General features: G+C 37.1%; 1 protein-coding gene across 1 annotated transcript; it reads right to left on the bottom strand.

The window, feature by feature from the left end:
* Positions 1-332: 332 nt before the first annotated feature.
* Positions 333-19528, bottom strand: ARL14EP (ARF like GTPase 14 effector protein). The gene is made up of 4 exons (XM_025878513.2): positions 19424-19528; positions 6906-7407; positions 5171-5298; positions 333-4154 (listed from the first exon to the last, which is right to left on the bottom strand). The coding sequence occupies exons 2-4, from the start codon at positions 7326-7328 to the stop codon at positions 3926-3928; spliced, it is 780 nt and encodes a 259-aa protein (XP_025734298.1). The 5' UTR covers positions 7329-7407; positions 19424-19528; the 3' UTR covers positions 333-3925.
* Between the last annotated feature and the right edge of the window lie 1537 nt (positions 19529-21065).

Raw genomic sequence — 21065 nt, forward strand, 5'->3', positions numbered from 1 at the left:
TTGAGTCCTGCTGGGTGAAGCCTAAGAATGTTACAAAGAGAAACCATTCTACTTTACCAGGGTTCTTTAAAATACCCCAGTTCAGGGGCACCTGGGTGGCTCAGTTGGTTAAGCAACTGCCTTCGGCTCAGGTCATGATCCTGGAGTCCCGGGATCGAGTCCCGCATCGGGCTCCTTGGTCAGCAGGGAGTCTGCTTCTCCCTGACCCTCTTCCCTCTCGTGCTCTCATTTTCTCTCTAAAAAATAAATAAAATCTTAAATAAAATAAAATACCCCAGTTCAACGTAGTTACCAGTGTTCACAGTTTAATTTAGAAGTGAAGAGATTAAGCATTAAGGAGTAGCAGCAGAGAGTTTATTTACATCAAAATACCAGCAGATGTCAGCAAAAACTAAGGCAGTGCCACATGACTTTGTACAAGAACCTTAAGCTATTTCTTTCAGGGTATCCGCAATGTAAACAGAAAATCTCGAATTACCGAAGTGCAGTCCTTTTAAGACCCCTCCATTTTATACATTGTTACTTGACCCGGGAGGGATGGGGTCTCAGTGCGATCTGCCTTTTCAGTGCAGCAACACCTCTTTCAAAGACCTGAACAGCCCGGATTTTGTCCAATGAAACTCACCTACAACGCTTGACATAACTACACTCCAGACAGCCATCCCCATTAAAAAACAAACATTTTTGTTTGTTTACAGAATACTCCTATTACCTAGGCTCTGAAATATGTGTTTAGGGGTTCTGAACATGGAATATCTGAGAGATCATGAAAGCATTTTTCCGGAGAGTTTTCTGTCAGGTGGTAGAACAGCTTGTTATACAGAAGTAGATATAACATTTTAAAAATAGAAGAATCAAGTATAATATTTCATCTTATACTTGTAAAAGAAATAGGAAAAAGATTACATGGGATGCCATTTACTTCAAATATACACATGCATTTTTATTTTAATGTTTGTGGCCAATACTGTGTAAGACCAATGTTTACGGCCTTACATTAACTTCTCCAGCAGGAGCCATATATGGCAGAAGTGTTCGTATTGCTTTTATTTCTGCTTCTTAGACTAATAGTATCCTAAAATAATTTAGCCACCTGGAACCCTATTTATGCAAAATATAAAAAGAATCTAGATGATTTAATTGTATTCTGTATTTCTGTGATTCTACATTAAAAAATAGTAAGCGAACTCATGATGTAATTTTCCCCAAACACAGCTTTTATTATAGCATACTCTAAATTAGACATACCTCTCTCTGTAAACATTGTGCATGCTCATGAAGAGTGAGTGCTTCCTATTTCGGAAACAGGTATAATGAACAAATATAAACAAAACTGTGCAAGAAATTTACCCTTGAAACTTAAAATTAACTATTACCATCTTTGGAAAAAAAAAAAAAAAAAGAAATGTTCCACTAAGGAATGCTGAAATATAAACAATCTGAATTTTAAAGTCATTTATTCTTTTGAAAATATATTCGTTTTAAACAAAAAAAACCTAAGACTTAAATTTGTCCCTACGAATAGCTTAAGCAATATACTAAATCATACTTAGAACCAACAAAAACATTGGCAGTAATGCAACTAATGTCTAATGAACCCAGAAGTTCAGATAAAATTGGAAGTCTGTGAATCCTCTGTAACAAAGTATTTCCTTAATTCGGAAAAAAAAATCTAGCATCTGATTTAAGTATATAAAGCCAAAATATTCTTTTTGCCAGTGTTCTGTTGAAATGTGAATTAAAGAACTGATACTGGGGCGCCTGGGTGGCTAAGTCGTTAAGTGACTGCCTTCAGCTCAGGTCAGGTCATGATCCCAGGGTCCTGAGATCGAGCCCCGCATCGGACTCCCTGCTCGGCTGGAAGCCTGCTTCTCCCTCTCCCACTCCCTCTGCTTCTGTTCCTGCTCTGTCAAATAAATAAATAAATCTTTAAAAAAAAAAAAGTATGATACTAACCATACTTCTGATAACTAGGTCAGTGACAAATGTAATTTAATGACAATTTCATGGTTCAAAATGGCATTCCATCAAAGTAAAACCTGTTAAACAGGTATCAGAAGTATACAGGAGTAAAAATAAACCTCTACTGGTCAATTTAATCAAACTGGTTGTATAAATTTCATTTCAATAGCTAAAAAATATTTCAAACTGCTAAAAGTTCATCTGATTAAACCAAAGTACTCTAATTTAGGGAAAACCAAGCAAAAACCTAGTTTAGTGGCAATGCCCTAGATGAACAATTTTAGACAAACAGGTAGCTGCTTAAAAAAAGAGCAGTTATCACCCACTCTCATCCTCCAAACAGCACCCTTACAAATTCCATAAAAACCTGTACAAGATTCAATTTCCAAATAATTCATACTCTCTGTGTTTCTCTAACGTTTTTTTCTCATTATTACTCCCTTAAAGCCTTTTTTAGGCTTCTTAATCCTAATCACCACCCATAAAACGTGAATACCACAGATACAACGTATTCCTGTTTATGTATTATATGTATATTCATGCTTTCTACAAAGAATGAGATTTTTGCCATCAAAAACAAATTTTCACCAAGAATGTATGGTCTAAACAATGAAAGGTTTACAATACTAAAACTTTTAAGGGTAAATCGCCAGATGAATTTTAGCATTTAGATACGCAGATTATTTCCAAAATACTTTTAACACTCAACCACCTAGTTTTATCAAAATCAATTTTTCCTGAAGTAGGTGGGCACTGTTCTCAGCTAGAGTCCTTGGCTTGCACAGTAATGTAGGACCATAAACAATGGCCATTCAAAGCAATCTTAATAATCAATGGGGGAAAATGTTCTGTGACCTTTAAAAATCTGTCAAAATATTAAAAACTCGGTGTTATAAAGAAAAACATTGTAAAAATGTTAGTACACTGTAATTTAAAACATTAGAAACAATGAGAAAGTGTTATTCCACTGTAAAAAACTAACCATAAGGGGTTTGAACAGTGCTTGACTTTTTGTTAACTTAGGATACTAAGTAAGCAACACTCTATACCATGGCGAACTGTCATACTCAAGTTTGGATCAGCTTCCTCCATTTTATCATTCGTACTTTCAATGTTGTAAAATAACTCTAATTTCCTTTAGTGTGAAGTTTTTACCATCACTTCCTCTGGGACCTACTCAACCTTCTCGTCACAACCAGTTTCCCTTACGCTTGCCTCCACAAGGCTCCCCTAGTTGTGTACTGAGCCTCGCAGCAGCGCCAACATTCCCACCGGGGATTTCTTCCACAACTCCACTTACGTTCAGTTCAAATCTCACGTCTAGCATTACCGTTTTTCCTTTCTTCATTCACTTTTATCTTTGTTGGCCAGTTCTTTTGATGATCTACTTTTGTAAAATGTCACATGGGTGACAAGGAGACAATACAACCACATGCTTTGTTGTCTGGGAGTGAACTGAATGACAGATGTGCAGTAACCAATCACTAGCAGAATCTGAGAGAAGTACTGTGATTGGTCAGTGATGATGAAGCATGTCTGCTACATAATGATTTGTGGACCAAAGGGCTAGCAGGGAAGTTTGCTTAGCAGAAGCAAAGTTTCTTCTTGAGGTTTAGTTTAGTCACCTTTAGTTAGGTGAAGTTTATACTTCACCTAACTGCTCACAGTATAGACCATGGTAACTGAAATTTGAGCTGTGCTAATGGAGGACTGCCTTTGCCTACTTGTTGACATTGACCCGGACAGGCTCAAAGCTGACTGCTGAGGAACAGCTCATCTTAATTTACATCAGATAATGAATCTTAAAGCACCCTAAATGCAACATTAGCACAGAGTGAGTGCATGCTGAGGTGGTTTTCAAATTCTTGTCATTTGGCAGTCAACTTTAAAATGTATCTTAGGGAGACAGAGTTTTAGAAATAAAGAAGGGATATTTAAAGAGCCCATAATCTGATACCACAAATTATCCAGCGTGTTTGTTATGAATGATTTCTCCTCCTTCAATTTCGATTTGCTCATACAGCCACTTGCGGTCACAGCGGCATTCAGCTCCGCATTTGGTGGAACCACAGGCAGGACAAGCATAGAAACATCCTAAACAGTCTTCATCAAGGCAGTCACAAAGGTCCATTCCACTGAAAATCAGGAGACCCTGGCTATCATAGACCTTACTCTTCGCTGGTATCACTTGTCTGTAAAATAAAACACAAGACAAATTACACCTCACAAACACATGATTTTTGAATATGTTATTGAAAATAAGACAATGAAAACAAATTTAAGGAGGTGTAATATTTTGAATTAGGGATGACGTCCTGCAAAACTGGTACATAACTTACCAGACTCAAGCCTAATTAGTAGTAAATGAGCTCTGTGAGAAGAGACTCATTCTAAAGTGTGGAGACAAATCCAAAAAGCCTGAATATGCCTCTAGAAGTCCATTTAAAAGTCAACTCAGTCCATTCCTTTACTATTTCCAAAAAATATATTTCTGTTTAAAATATTTTCCCCTTACCTTAACAGCAACAACAGAGAATAGCAGCTTAATAGTGGTACATTTTGTTGGTTACCAATCTCTTTCTCCTACCCTATTGGTTTTTATACTGCAATTAATCTGTTTCTTGTTCTTTAATGGACTCTAGCAAATCTGGCTTAAAAACAATTAAATGACTCAATGGAAACCTTAACAGATGGAATAAATGGCATATGTAGAAAATAATTCTGAATGATTATACTAACATTTGTCAACCTGTGCTTTAGAAATGTTCAATTTAAAAAGTCATATTCTAAACAATTTAGTTTTCTCATTCATTCTGTTGACTGTACCATAACTGTTTCTATTTTAGACATGTAAAAAGATAAAAAGCAACCTTGAATTCTTCTAAGACTGACTTTTTGGATGCCACCCATAGAGGAATGACATACCAATTATATAATACCAATGTTTTAAAAAATTGTTTTAAGTATTTTAATTTTAATTCTCATGCCAAAAATGTTAACTTGTTCACTTCACTGACACTTTCTTAGAAATAAATTTTTAGAGTTGAAAGGAATGCCTTCATTTTATATGCAGTCCTTGGAGATTCTTACTAATCCCAGATCATCCAATTTAAAATATCTACCCAGAAAATTCAAAACTTAAGATAGTGAAACAATACAGATGTGAAGCAGCAACTTAATACAAGTCTTAAGTGAACACACAGCCTACCTGTCAGAACCAGCGGTTGCATTTTTTGTGAGCCTTCTTTTTTCTCTTTTACCAGTTTCTGGAGCAAATTCAGTTTGCTTTCCTGGGTTTGTAAATTGCAATGACCTCAAAGCTTTAGCAGTTCTTCCCTGAAAAAAGGTAAACAAATTATCAACTCAAATCTTGACAAAAGACCATGAACAGATTAATATTTAACTTAATGTTAATCCAGATTATTCCTTAACCTGAAGGATGGTCTGGAATTCACAAAAAAGAAAAAGGTTTTAGAGCCCAAGTGCAACAACATTTACACAGCCCTAGACAATATCCAAAGTTTATGGGTTAATTTAGTTGTAATATTTTCATTACCTAATTTTAGTCTCTGGCATATCAGGAAGGGCAACAAGCATGGTAAAAATGCAATGGCTGCTGCTAAGATGGCAGAAAAGGCAGAAAAACTGTTGTATAACCCAACGGCATAATGCTGAGATTCCTGGGGCGCCTGGCGGTGGAGTCTGTGACTCATGATCTTGGGGTTATGAGTTTGAGCCCTGTGTTGGGTGTGGAGATTACTTAAAAAAATATTAAATCTTTAAAAACAAAACTGATGTTCCTAATAGGATCTTGAGTCCTGAAGGAAAGGTTCTATTATATATATTTTTAAAAGCAAGGAGGTAATATGGTTTTATGTTCTGAAATAGTATTATCATCTTTTTAAAAAGCTTTGGTAAAACAAAATTTCGATGGTTAAGGATTTAAGTTCATTATCTGGGGAAAAAGCAGTTTATGTGATATATTCCACGAGAGCAACAAATAAATGAAATGGAGAAAACATCTAAGTGACAGCAGCAAGTACCTAGTATGAACTGCAAGGGAACAATGGGTCCTGGAGATATGCCTCTAAGGGGAGAACAAAAGGGAAGCACTACATATAATTTAAAATTTTAATTATCTTTTAATTTGGTTTATTAATATAATGAAAAGGAAGAGATTGAGAAAAATATCCCAGCAGCAAGAATTACAAATTGGTTATAAATAGAAATTTTGAGAAGTGCTCCTTTGATATACTTGTCTTTGTTCTACACCAAAGACAGCTTTATGAAATCTTTTTTCTGATATAGTTAAATAATCTGAATGTAGGCATGTGAATAAGGGAGTTATAAATATTTAGTATTTACAATGTAAAAATGTATGCTTTTTGACCACAGGGAGTTCTTAAATTAGCTGGATCATACCAAATAAGAACTCAGAGCTAGAAGCAAAGGAAACTCACAAGCATCTAAAAAACCCAAACAAGAATGGTATTAGTGACAAAGGAGAAAGAAAGGCTGAAGAAACAATCATTGCAAGTCATTTCTCTGGTGTTCGTATTAAAGCAGTTATTTTTAAGTCCTTCATAAGAAAGGGGAATTCATTTTGGTATAAAAATACTCACTGGTGAGCAGGTCTCACAGAATTACTTTGGTATTAGAAAAGAAACTAAGATAACAATTAAGTCCTGGCTTTACCAGAATGTTCTGAAAGCCACTCCCAACATCTTAGCCCTAGGAGTTACAGCTTGAGTCTTGGACATAATATGTTATTAGTTTCTCAAGCATACTTTATCATCCAGAAATATTTAGAAACACCATTTATTTTCACCTCTCCAACTTTAATTCACAATTAGAATAAATAACATAAAATATGATTTCTTTATAGTTCAACAAAACCTCACATTGTAGAAGTACACAAAGAAAAAAATGACTGCTATACATACATCTGAATCAGGTTTTCTTCTCTGCCGGTCTTCAGAATCAACATCCACACTTCCATTGATTATCTGTGTACATTTTGGGCAAAGTTTCCAACCAGGTACAAGCTGTCTTCCAAATTTTGCACTCAGAAAAGTGGCATCATCTAAGTCAATTACATGCAAATTTTTTTTGGCTAGTTTTTTGTGTATGTTAAATGGGTCACAACATGACTTCTGCAAATCCTCAAATCTGTCAATGTAAATTTTTGCATGATGGAAGCAAATGGTATTGTTCCCAGAAAGTGTCATTCCAGTTCTAAGTTGAAGTAAAAGCATATCATTTGATGACAATTCTTGCAAAGTCTTGAAACCAGTGTGACGAGTGTAGTAGGTTTTATGGCACTCATTCGTGGTACGAAGCTGGACTCCAACTGAACATGGATCCATCACTCTAGATTCCAGCAAATTTCCCTTGTTTGATTTTGTCTAGGGATCTGTCGCTCTAGTAGGTCACGTGCTGATCACCCTAGAGAAAACACTGAAGTCAGATTTGTGCTGCAAACTTTTTATCTGGGAAACTGAACAAGCATTTTATTAAAATTCAACATCTATTTAAAAGAAACTCTTAGCATGAGAGGAATAGAAAGACATTTACCAAAAGCTTACAATAAACATTTAATAAAACATTAGAAGCATTCTCTGTAAAGTTAGAACTACAAACGAATACTTGCTATTTAACACTATAGTAAAGCTTCCACTTAATATTGTATTAAAAGGTATTGGGATTGAGAAGTATTACTCAAAGATGATATAAATATCTACAGAGAAAATACAAAAGATTCAGCAAACTATTAAAACTAATAAGATAATTCAACAATGAAGCTAGAAACCTAAAACAGTAAGAGACCTTACAAAATAAATCCTACAAAAGACATGCAAGACTTTTATGAGAAAATCATCAAACAGAAATACAAAAAGGTATCCTAAATAAATGTAGAAATTATTCATGGGAAATCTCACCAAGGTATATAAATTCTCTGGGAATTTATCTATAAATTCAGTACTATTCCAATCAAATCCCAGCAGGTATTCCACCCATTCCCCCTTGGAATTTAGCATTTAGTTTACATGGAAGAGTAAAAATCCACTAAAGTCAAGATAGTCTTGAAGGAAAACAAAGTAAGATATTTGCTATAAAGCTGTTGTAATTAAAACAGTGTGATATTTAGTATAGATGAATATAGTATAGTATAGATCCAAGACAAATATAGTATAGTATAGATCCAAGATATACAGCTTGGTGCAGTATAGGACATGTGATTTTATAAAATCAGTGGGTAGTGCACATTAATGGGGAAAAGATTTAATAAAAGATTAGGGGATAACTAGCTAACCACATCAAAAAAGACAGACTAAGATCTCTTTCTCACAAACAAAAATCAACTCCAGATGGATTAAAGAATTAAACAAGAAAAACTGTACTATTGTTTATAAGAAAACCTAGAAGACTTTGCGACATTGGGATAGAGAAGAATTTCTCAAACAAGAAAGCACATATCAAAGGAAAAGATGGACACATTTGATTATATGTCAAAATTAAACATTTCCTTAGAACTCTAAAGGAGGAAAAACAGCCACACTTGAAAGGTATGGTTAGGATTATTATCCCAAATATACATAAAGAATTCTGACATCTACAAATCAATTAGAAAATGACAAAGAACCCATTAGAAAACTAAGCAAATAGAGGCACCTCGGTGGCTCAATTGATTAACGTCTGCCTTTCACTCAGGTCATGATCCCAGGGTCCTGGGATCCAGCCTTGCATTGGGCTCCCTCTCAGTGGGGAGTCTGCTTCTCCCTCTCCCTCTGCCCCTCCCCCTGCTGGTGCTCTCTCCCAAATAAACTCTTAAAAAAAAACTAAGCAAATATAGAGAGGCAATTCACAGAGGAAGAGAAATAGCCAATAAATGCATGAAAAGATGTTCAACCTTTATAGTTATCAAAAAAAAGAGGCAAATAAATACCATTTCTCAAACATTTGCTTAGCAAAATTTTAAAAATCTGATAACCTAGTGCTGGTTAAAATGTGGCCAACTCTTACATGCTCCTTATACATTGGTAGGAACGTAAACTGCAACTGCTTTAGAGTGTTTTTGGCAATTTTTCACAAAATTAAACAAGTCCACATCCCAGGACCTTGCATTTTCAGCTCTAGGTATTTGCCAAAAAAAAAAAATATATATGTCCGAAAAGAGGACAAGGATTTTTGTTTATTATATATATAAAGGACTTCGAGCATTTATTGTCTTTGACAGTGAAAAGTTGGAAATTGTCTAATTTTAAGGATGAGAAACCATGGGTTACTCAGCAGGCACTCAAATTATATGAATCACCACGGACAAATCTTAAAGATAATCTTAAGAGAAAAAGTTGTAAAAGGATACATTTATGTAAAATTTTAAAAACACAAAGTAGGGGCGCCTGGGTGGCTCAGTCAGTTAAGCGTCTGCCTTCGGCTCAGGTCATGATCCCAGGACCCCCCACATCGGGCTCCCTGCGCTGCGGGAAGCCTGCTTCTCCCTCTCCCACTCCCCCTGCTTGTGTTCCCTCTCTGGCTGTGTGTCTGTCAAATAAACAAACAAAATCTTTAAAAAAAAAAAAAATAAACACACAAAATAGTGTACATGGTTTAGAGATGAAATATGAATCATGCTAATATATACATGAGTAAGAAATACCAAATTTGTGGCATACATACTTCTGAGGAAGGCAACTTTTTAAAAAGATTTATGGAAGATTAAATTGAAGGCATGTACACAAGTGTTTTCATTATTTCTGTACTTTCCATTTGAAAATTTTCATAAATATTTCTCAAAGCAAATACAAAAACTTGGTTGAATTCTTAAGGAAAGAGTCAACAAATAGAAGTCACTAGGAAAAAAAAAGTGTTGAAAATACACGTGAACCACTGAAATCTGTGTGGTGGTAGAATGTCGAAATATCTAGGATTGTGCAATTTTTCAAGTGTTTTTATAAACTTTGCTCCATATTAAAAAAAAAAACTGGTTAGAAAGCTTAGATACTTCCCAATGTTTTCTTCAGAGAAAAATCAGAATCATATAAAATCATAAAACCATATACAAAGATGACTCTGGTCTCATGTAACAAAAAATTGTGAATAAATACATATCTGTTTTCAGTTAAAATACTAAATTTAAAGTTAATAGAATACAATCTAAAGTTCAAAATGTCACTGAACATTCTAACTTAAAATGTTTAAAAGCTAATTAAGATGGAGCCTATTTATATATTTTTATTCTATTTCAACCAACTTTTAAAATTTAACTTCCCAGTAATGGTGCCAAGTGCATCAGCTAAAATGGCTTGTATTATACAAATTAGATTTTTTTTTTTTTTACAGAAATGTGAGTTAAAATAAATGAAGGAATGGAAAAGAGGAAGCCAGAGATAGAGTTATAAAACTAATTATGCTGAGGGCGCCTGGGTGGCTCAGTTGGTTAGACCACTGCCTTCAGCTCAGGTCATGATTCCAGAGTCCTGGGGTCGAGCCCCGCATCGGGCTCCCTGCTCATGCGGGAAGCCTGCGTCTCCCTCTGCCTGCCGCTCCCCCTGCTTGTGCTCTCTCTCTGACAAATAAATAAAATCTTTAAAAAAAAAAAAAACTAATTATGCTGTACTGTACTTTAACAGATATGGGGCACAGATCTGGCTCTGACTTTTCTTAACAGTCAACACAAGGAAAGAAACTTGATCAACAACCTCCTCAGCACATTATAGAAACTGCTAATGCTTAATCTCTCACTGATGCTTGATTCTTTATATTTGTAGGTAACTATCACAAAATTTGTAGCCACTAATCAGTGATTTTCTGAACATGAAATTATTTCTAAGCATTCAAAGACTTGGACTACACTGACCATATTTAATAGGAAAAGTATTTTAGAACTTAGAAAATTCGTTTTAGAAATTGTCTGTCCATAGAATTAATATATTTTTACCCATTAGGGAATTCTCTTCCTTGGCTACTGGGGCATCTGTTCCTTACTTACCTTTTATCTTTTTTTTTTTTTTCATTCTCAACGTATTTAAGGCAAGCATTACCTTGATACAAAACCAAGGGCATTCCAAAACAGGAAAAAAAAATTCCTCGTGAACATAGGCAAAAATTCATGAAAAATAATTTAGTACACAGAATCCAGCAATATATACAAAAAAAATCACAACCACTGAAAGTGTCATTAAAGAAACATGAAGGGCGCCTGGGTGGCTCAGTTGGTTAAGCAACTGCCTTAGGCTCAGGTCATGATCCTGGAGTCCCTGGATGGAGTCCCACATCCGGCTCCCTGCTCAGCAGGGAGTCTGCTTCTCCCTCTGACCCTCTTTCCTCCCGTGCTCTCTTTCTCTCTCTCAAATAAATGAATAAAATCTTTAAAAAAAAAAAGAAACATGAAATACTTAGGAATAATTTTAACAAAACATGGAAGATCCGTACACTACAATTTTTTCTACAAAATTTGTTGATATTTTAAAAGACCAAAATAAATGGGGAGATACCCCATGTTCATATATCGGAAGACACAGAATTGGTTAAATGTTCTCCTTAAATTTATAGATTCAATGCAATCATAATCATAAATAAGCTTTACCTAAAAATTACATAGAAATGCAAAGGGACTTTCTATATCCAAAACAATCACAGAAAAGAACAAACCTAGAAGGCCTTCCATTCCAATCAGAATGGACTTACTCTAATCAGGATGGTATGGAATTAAATATAAACCCAAGAGATATACCCCCATTTATATGCACAAGTGATTTCTAGTAAAGGTACAAAGCCAATCCTACAGGAAAAGGAAGTTTTTTTTGACAGTGGTTTTGAAGTAAGTGGATATCCATATGAGAAAAATGAATGCTGGCCAGTATCATACACTACAGATGAAAATCAAGATAGTTCATAGTCTTCAACACTAAAGCTAAAACTAAAGACTTCTGGAGAAAACACTGGAGACCATATTTATGATGTTGTGTAGGCAAAGATTTCTCAGGACACAGCAATTACCATACAGAAAAAATGATGATAATTACATTTCATAAAGACTATTTTTATTCATAAGTCAAAATTTCAAATATTAATAGGAAAGCCATATACTGAGAAAATATGCAAACAGTATTTATCAGCCAAATCCTTTTATCCAGATTAAAAAAACTACAACTCAAAAACAGAAAGAGAAACCATTAACATTGGCAAAAGACTTAGACATTTCAAAAAGATACAGACAATAAATAGACAATACATGATAAACAATTGACAGCCATTAAAAAGAATGAAATCTTGCCATTTGCAATGACATGGATGGAGCTACAGTGTACTATGCTAAGTGAAAAAAGTCAGAGAAAGACAAATATCATATGATCTCACTCATATGTGGAATTTAAGAAAACAGATGAACATATGGGAAGGGGGGAAAGAAGAAAAAGGGAGAGGGAAACAAGCCATAAGAGATTCTTAATGGTAGAGAACAAGCTGAGGGTTGATGGAAGGAGGTGGGTGGGGGATGGGCTAGATGGGTGATGGGTATTAAGGAGGGCACTTGTTGTGATGAACACTGGGTGTTGTATGTAAGTGATGACGCACTGAATTCTCCAGAAACTGATACTGCACTCTACGTTCACTAAAATTTAAACAAAATGAAAATAAAAAATAAAAATATAAAAAATATTACAGGGGCACCTGGGTGGCTCAGTTGTTAAGGGTTTGCCTTCAGCTCAGGTCATGATCCCATGGTCCTGGGATTGAGCCCCTCATGGGGCTCCCCGCTCCGCGGGAAGCCTGCTTCTCCCTCTCCCACTCACCCTGCTTGTGTTCCCTCTCTCGCTGTGTCTGTCAAATAAATAAATAATCTTTAAAAAAAAAAATACTCCAGTGAATGTAGAGTGGAATATCACTGGAATACTTAGTGCAATCTCTAAAGACCAAGTAAGCAATTGTTCATGTGTTTACTTTCCTTTTATCTTGTCTAAATTACTACATAGTTCATGAGAGTTTATTAGCAACACTCTAAGTTGTGCCAGTGTACTTAGGTGATCTCCCTTAGAAACTTGGAAATATGATTAAACTCCTATTAAATCACTTTTTTCTGATAGTATTTGCTTGGACATCTTCCATAATAGCATAAATTCTTTTATTAACCTTAAACCACTATGAACCTGAACTCCTAGTTGGGGAGTATAGTGTTAAATGTGTTTTTAATTCAACTTAGCCATGACCCTATCAGTCCCTGAAAACATCTTCTGGCAAACAGGTGCTTCCAACTATTTTGAGCTCCTGGCACACTTTTGAGTGCTCTAACTTTTGGAGGAACACTTGAAGGAATTAAACTGCTGCACAATACCATTTTGTAAGCAGCCATCCCTCAGGTGTCACTGTTAGGGTAGATTTACTATTAGAGTTGCCAGATAAAATACAGTAGGCTTAGTTAAATATGAATCTTAGATAATGCATATATTTTAACTGTATCCCAAATACTGCTAAAAAGTAATCTGTTATTTGTCTGAAATTCAAATTTAACTGGGCATCCTATATTTTTATTTGCTAAACTTGGCAATCTCATTTACTATGCATTTTTTGCATCTTCCAGTAAGTAGAGATGTTTCTTTGGTACCAGATTCACATTATGCCCCACTTCTTACTTGTTGCTAAAAGAAAGCTGAACTCCCCATTAATAAATTATAGGACCTGCTCTGTTTTAAAATTAAAATGTCCTAACAGAAGATAAACTACCTGCCAGTTACAGTAAAAAAATAAACTTTACACATTAAAACTCAATGGCACAACGGTACCAAATCATTTAAAACTGTCATAGTAAAAATGTACACACCTGTGTTAATGAAGTTTTATTGCTTAAAGTCTTACATAAGTTTGTTTCCTGATCTACTATTAGGCAGTTTATTCATGCATGGCTAATGCAGGGCTAAAGAAAAGTCAGGCTAGCTCAAGGAGCACAAAATTTCAGCCAGTGATCGTAAGTGGTTACTGACTGCCTTCTAAAAATTACAGCCTCTGGTTGCTCCTCCCCTGTTGTATTACTCAATGTCCTTATTTCTTTCTTCCTTCCCTAAAGTTCTACTGTAGAGCTCTTTGGATCTGTTTCCCAGCAACTGTTTCTTTTGCTAGCTTTGGTCTGTGTTCTGGCAATGTGGCCCACGATTAATATTTTTTTTCCTTCAAGTGACAGTCCAGTAGTTTCATGTTGCTCCCTTCACCTACAGGATGCAATCTTCTCCATGCAATGATGTAATGATCAATCTAGAACCTTCCTTAATTAACAGTCAGAATGCCCTACCATTCCCTGTCCACGAACCAGTACTGGCATCAGTTGGGAACTTGTTAGAAAAGAGGAATCTCAGTAAGGACCCCAGACCTATTGAATCAGGATCCACATTTTTAAAAAAGAAAAAAAAATCTCCAGTGATATGTAAGCATATTAGTTTGAGATCCACTGCTTTAGGTAATTCAGTTATGAGAACATTAACCAAGCATCGTATGTATTTATAAAGCATATTAAAAAAAAAAAAGGAAAATACGCACTCAAACATGAACTTGCCTTCCAGGAAGTCTGACATTTAAGGATGATTATGAGGGGAAGGGAGTCATAAATTTGATAAAACAGATGTATAGAGCATTATGCATTGTTGAAAGCACAGCTGTCAAGGTTTTCACTTCTGATTATGAGAGTTCTGTGTCTTACATTGCTAGTTTACAGCTGACAACTATAGATAATGGTTAGCAATGCAAATACAATTCTTGTCTAGATTCTTGTAACTTCTGTCTAGTGGAGGTTCAGTGGACTCCCTGGCCTACTGTAGAAGACCATTTTGCCTCCATGTGCTCATTTATTTTAATATTCCTGATCAATAAATATGTCTTGTTCTTTTATCATTTGAACTGGTTATAACATCATCCCGGTTCCCTCATTAGTAAGGGAAACAAAAGCTGTGTGTTCATAATCTTATATTTGTGTGACAGTCATGATTTTAATTCCGCCCCCTTTTTTTGTGGAACTTTGTGTATGAGTGTGTGGAATATTCTTTTAGACATAGGAAGAGATTATTTGCTCTAGCCAATCACTTTAACCAGTATAATATCTAGTATTCATTGTGGAAGGAAAAAAAAAGTACTGCTTTCAAATGGATAAGATGAAAACCAGTAACAAATGAAAAACCTTAAATGTGTTCATTTAGACCTGATTTAATTCTTTTGCCCCACCTTTGGGAAGATTTTACTATGATACAAATCAGATCCAAGTCTTCAAGTACTTTTAAACTACACCTAGTGAAGTAGGATTTACAAATACTAGCACTTAATTTCTGAGGGGTCACTGAGTCTCCTAAGGCCTTCCTGTAGAGGTCTGGATGAATTTTATTTGTAAACTTATTTTCCATTTCAAATAGCAAAAATGACTTTTGAGAAGCTGAATTTTTCCTGGTTCTTTAAGAGTCATGATTAAAAAAAAATCCTCCCATTCCTCTCCTAATGGCTTCTACAAGACTCTTGAGGATAACCCCTTGTTTACCTACGACTAGGAAAGACAAAGGCTCTCCAAATTCCTATTCTTTGCCTCTTTTATACATTTGTGAATCTTTCTTAAAGATTTACTTATTTGAGGGGGGGGGGGGGAGGGAGATAGAGGGCTAGCGTGCACAGGTGAACATACACAGGCCAGTGGGGGTAGGAACAGAGGGAGTGGGGAAACCGACTCCCCACTGAGCGGGGATGCCAACGTGGAGCTCCAGGCTCAATCTCACAACCCAGAGATCATGACCTGAGCAGAAACCAAGAGTCTGTCCCTCAACCGACTGAGCCATCAAGGCACCCCTATAAATTTGTGAATCTTAACTGCATGGTCAAAAGTGACCAACTGGAACAAAAATGTCCGTTAGCTGGATTTTACGTTTCTCTCCTTCCCCCCAGGTTCCAGAACTTTGGCCCACCCTCAGCCAGAGCCCACAACCCCTCCAGGGAGCAGGCTGGCCTCAGGGTAAAACACTCTGGAATCTACAATCAAATCAAGGAGTCTGTTCTAGCGTCCTTTACTCCTCCCTTGAGATTCTGGTAGATCTTTTGGTCAGAGAATTCCCTCCATTGCAATAGTTCCTTTTCCCTTATTGCCATAACCCTTTCAAATAAAGTCTCTCTTTACTAACTCTGGATTTTTTTTATTTGAAAAATCCCTAAAAATTTTTTGCATCTTGGGCTTTCTTTTGCTTTAGGGTTGCCAACATTTTATTCAGTGCCTGCATATAGTACATTTTGTGATTCTAAAATTAACATATAATATTCTTATAGCACTACTAGAAGAGTCAAAAGACAATGAAATAAGTGTAGATAGATTAGACCCCTTCTTTTACTTCTACCACCTTAGGCAGTAAACAAAATTATTTGCTCCTTGTATGATTTGAACACTGTAAGCTCAAGAAACAAGTTTTTTTAATTGAGGTATAATTTACATATAACATTAGTTTCAAGTGTACAAGGTAAGATTTGACATTCGTATATATTGTGAAAGATTACAATGAGTCTAGTTAACATCCATCACCACATGGTTACAATTTTTTCTTGTGATGAGAACTTTTAAGATTTACTTCCTTAGCAACTTTCAAATATGCAACAGTGTTAACTATTGTCACCATGCTGTACATTACATCCCTATTACTTATTTTATAAGTGGAAGTTTGTACCTTTTGACTCCTTTCAGCCATTTTGTCCAACCCCCACCCTGGCAACCACCAATTTGTTCTCTGTATCTATGAATTTTTGTTTTTAATTATTTAAAATTTATACATGTAGGGGCGCCTGGGTAGCTCAGTGGGTTAAGCGTCTGCCTTGGGCTCAGGTCATGATCTCAGGGTCCTGGGATTGAGTCCACGGTCAGGTTCCCTGCTCAGAGAGGAGTCTGCTTCTCCCTCTGCCCCTCCCCTCGCTTGTGCACACCTTCTCTCACTCTCTCGTATAATAAAAATCTTAAAAAAAATTTATACATTTAGATTCTATGGAATTAGCTTTCAAGCATTATCACTTGCTATCCATAATCAAACTCTGAGGGAGGCAGGCTAGATGTAGCTGAGGAAGGTCATACAAGGAAATGACACTAGCAAGCTTTCCTAATAACACAAGGTCTAGGACATTACCGCAGGGCTCCTACAGGAATTAAAGCCGGACAACACAGCCATCACTGCCACTAACAAAACAGTAGATGAAGGTAGGGATTACTCAAGGAGAATTTTTTTCTTCTTCCTAAAATTTAGAGGGAAATGTCCCAAAATATTTTCCAATATGTTGGTTTCCTTTAATACAGCTTTTCCAGTGTGCTAATTAGTGGGGAAAAAGTAGCATTAGGAGGAAATTTAGCCAAACAAGAAATTTACTGAATTTTTAGGTTAAGAGTCTTTCCCTTTCATGACGAATGCCTTTTTTCTTTTGGGGGGGGGGGGTCTTAGAAATTTACAAGGCATTTTCCCAGATTATCTTTTAATGAAAAAAATCATCTGCACTTTATAAATCAGCAGTTTTGGTCATAGGTATACAAGTCATGCCTCTTGAAACTGTCAACTTTTTGTACCCATTATCTTCAAATACTAACTACTCACACTACAAGTGAATGGACACTAACAGAAGGATTAAAGAGCCAAATGAGATAGTCTTTAATCCTTAAGAGTCAGGTCCAACAAGAAAAGTAAAGAACTTAAAACCAAAACACAGTCAATAGTACCATTTAAAATATTTAGTTAAAGTGCCTGTAGTTAGTAAGTGCCAGGTACAGTACTAAGAACAAACATCATCTCATTAATCTTAACAGTGAAGTACTATCATCCCCATTTACAGATGATGAAACTGAAACTTAGAGCTCTACTTAACAAACCTAGCACAGAGCCTGTTATAACATTCAAGTTCTTGCTTAATGGAAAAAAAAAAACCCACAAAAACTAATTTTACTTCATATGAAGAATCCCTCTTAATTAGGCCCTAATGATTTACTCTAGGTTTATCTAATGTACTCCCCTCAGATTCTTTAATGCTTTGTCTAGCATACTTTTAGATCATTTGGGGAACAAGTTAGCAAACCCTTCAGCCTTCCAAATTTGTAATTTGTCTCCAGTCCTCTAGTCCTTAAAGGCCAAAGAGAACTGAAGTGGGATTTCAACAAGTGGAGAGATTGTTTCCAGACCAAGAAGAATGAGCAAAGTTCTCCTTATTCTACCTGATTCTGGATGTGGCCCAAACTGTCAAACAATACCTAACACTAAGGTTGTTAAGTGATTGTGAAACTGAACTCTATCATTCTGTTGAAAATACTTTCATCTCTTCCTAAAAAATAAGAGTCTGGACTCTCTAACATGGCATTACTTGTTCAAATGCCACATACCCCAGGCCAAACTACACTCCCTGCAAAGGTCTTTTACACTTTAAGTCTTTATATTGACCTCCTGCTTGGAAAGCCCATGGCCCTTTCTGTGCCAGGCAATGCTTATTTTTCAGTGTCTTCACCTATCTGGTGTGCCTTACCCAGATACTATTATTATAGGTCCTTCTTCCTCTGTGTCTGCAGAACAATTTAACAGTGCATTAAAACTTTTTCTTTATTCTCAGCTGTGGGAAAGCAGGAGCTATATGGTTTTATTTTCCGCATCACCTAAGGCAAAAGAGGAACTTAGGGACTTCCCTTTTCATAGCACCATCACAGGTTTTTGTTGTTAGTTTTTCAATAATATATTAAGCTGTGAGGACAAGAAACCACCTAGTTCCTGTTTTACAGCTGTGGCTTCTCTAGCTTCCATACTAGCACTTAGTACTAACAACGTGTTTTGAATACACGTTCGGAAACTGCCACAATCTCACACCAAGGAGGATCAATCTCTCCAAATCAGGGTGACTAGGTCCACAGGAGGCTGCAATTATTCCAACCCCAACAGCATGGTGGTCACAACCGTAACGCCCCTAGCTGACAGCCACATCGTAATGTTTCAAGCTACCAGCTATGTCCAAGGATCATTTACTATGTTCATCCTACTGGGATGGAAAAAATGAATACTGATCGGCCTCTAGCCTCAACCAAACAGCTAGAGCTGGGAGGATGCTCATTAAAAAATTAAAAAAAAAAAAAAAAAGAAACTGGAGCGATATGGGCTACGGACTAGGTCCAAGGCCATAATCACCCTCTTGTAAGCGGTACAAGCCTAAATCATAGCTTTGAGGGCTGCAGGTCTCCCGAACAGATGCGACAGAAACTGTGCTGGGTCCTGACAGGGGGCCCGCAGATGAACTGGAGGAGGCCGAGGACTGCGGGGTGGCCGGCTGTTGGAGGCCCCAGCCAGCAGCTGAAAGTCCCTCTCACGTGTCTGGGCCTCCTCTCCCACCTCTCCTTAGAGACCTCCGTGAACCGGTCCTGGCTCCCCCTCTCACCCAAGGACCTGTCTCCACACTCGCGCCCTTCCCAGAGCCTCCCCCCGGTCCCTCCCACCTTAGCTCGCGCTCTCCTCTGCGGAGTTTGGGCTGCACCCGCATCCACGTACGGCCGACTTGGCTGAGAGCGTTTCCTCTCCTCCCCGCGCTACCACTGAGAGGACGGCGGATGAGGGCTAGAGAGGCTCAGCGTTACCATAAAGAGACGTCCAGGAGAAGCCTAGAGCGATCTAAACCTGGTCGGCCTCCCGAGCCGAAAGGGCGGGGCGGCGTTAATTGGCGGAAGATGCAACGTGAGGCAATGGTTGTTTCAGAAGCTGCTTCAATTTTGCTGTCTGTTCTGAGGTTAGGGAATTGGGCGCTCCCTGGGGCCATTTCTTACAAGATACAGGTTCAGCTGACTTAGATTGTGTTCGCAAATCTCTGCGCCTGTGCGGGTGGCCAAATTTTTGCACCCCACTCCTCTAATCTCTGGAGAAGTGAATGAGTTACAAGAAGCTCTAGAACAGACCGTGTCTTTATGGTCTCACGTTTTATGTGATTTCTTTTGTTCAAGCAAAATATATTCCAAAATGCATCTCTTTTATTTTAAACTATAAAAATAGCTGTGTTTATTACTTCAAGTAAAATGTAGGCTCCAGGAAGATGCTTGTAAATTTTGAGGGAAGAAACAGTGTATTTCTTGTATCCTTATTTTCTGCCACAGTTTAGGTGCTTAGTTTTTAAAGTGGATTTTATTCGTCTAGAGTCTTTGAGAGCTTGTGATCTCTTAGACCGAAGGGTCTCAGCCTTCAACAATTTTCAGGTGTGTGGGGGGGACACCTAAACTATTGTTTTTTTGACCAGCCAAGTGAAAAATGTGAGATGGGGAAATAAGGCATACCAACACCCCAGCTTGCTAGTAATATGAAACACACCACTGTAGGTTGTTTTAATATAGTGAGCCTATCTGTGGTCCTTCCGGCCACTTCCATTCTGCTCTGCAACCAGGCAGGGTTTTGCTGCTCACTAAAATCAAGTCAGTCTTAGAACTAGGGAATGGGAGAAAGGCAAAAACAAGGGACAATCCCCTCAGCTGTGTCTGCAGGAGGTCACATTCAGTCGTTCTTTTGTTACTTTGTGGTTGGTACTTTGCTAAGAAACAATAAAACAAAAAATAAAATTTATCCCTGCTTTGAAAGAATTCACAGACTAGTGAGAGATGGAGGAGTAAACAGTGTGGTGTGATAAATGCCATAATAGAAACACAAGGATATGAGCAGGATAAAATGAGAGGCATGAAAGCCTGGGCATTCAGGGGGGAGATTAATGCTTGAATTGAGCTGTCATATGAAAAAATAACTGGATACACTGGTGGCCTCCAAGTATACTACTAGTTAAGCTATCCTAGAGGTAATGAAACAGAAGGCTCACAGACCAAATTAAGATGCTTGAATAACCTGGTTTATTGAATCAATTTAAATACCCAGTGAGAAGCAAGGGAAATAATTGGAGTAAGTTGATACTTAGGATAGGGTGCAAGCAAGTGGAAGGACAACGTCACCTAAATCATGAGTTATGTAATATTCATATGTTCTGTCTGCCACATCAGCCTTTTCCACTGATGATATGCTTATAAGGACTAGAGTTGTGGTTATAGCAAGGAGGCCCACAGGTGGAAAGTGCTTTGGGCCAGTGGCACACCCTGTTCTGTTGGCTAT

The sequence above is a fragment of the Callorhinus ursinus genome, unplaced genomic scaffold, assembly GCF_003265705.2.
Source record: "Callorhinus ursinus isolate GAN/ISIS: 27379988/994484 unplaced genomic scaffold, GSC_fseal_2.0 scaffold21, whole genome shotgun sequence".
NCBI lineage: Eukaryota > Metazoa > Chordata > Mammalia > Carnivora > Otariidae > Callorhinus > Callorhinus ursinus.

Bases quoted from the DNA above. Each gene is read 5' to 3' on its own strand.
- ARL14EP (XM_025878513.2), bottom strand. From the start codon at position 7,328: ATGGATCCATGTTCAGTTGGAGTCCAGCTTCGTACCACGAATGAGTGC. The intron at 5,299-6,905 runs GTATGTATAGCA...ACCTTTTTTCAG, and splicing joins GAAGAAAACCTGATTCAGAT to GGAAGAACTGCTAAAGCTTT. The intron at 4,155-5,170 runs GTAGGCTGTGTG...TTTATTTTACAG, and splicing joins GCAACCGCTGGTTCTGACAG to ACAAGTGATACCAGCGAAGA.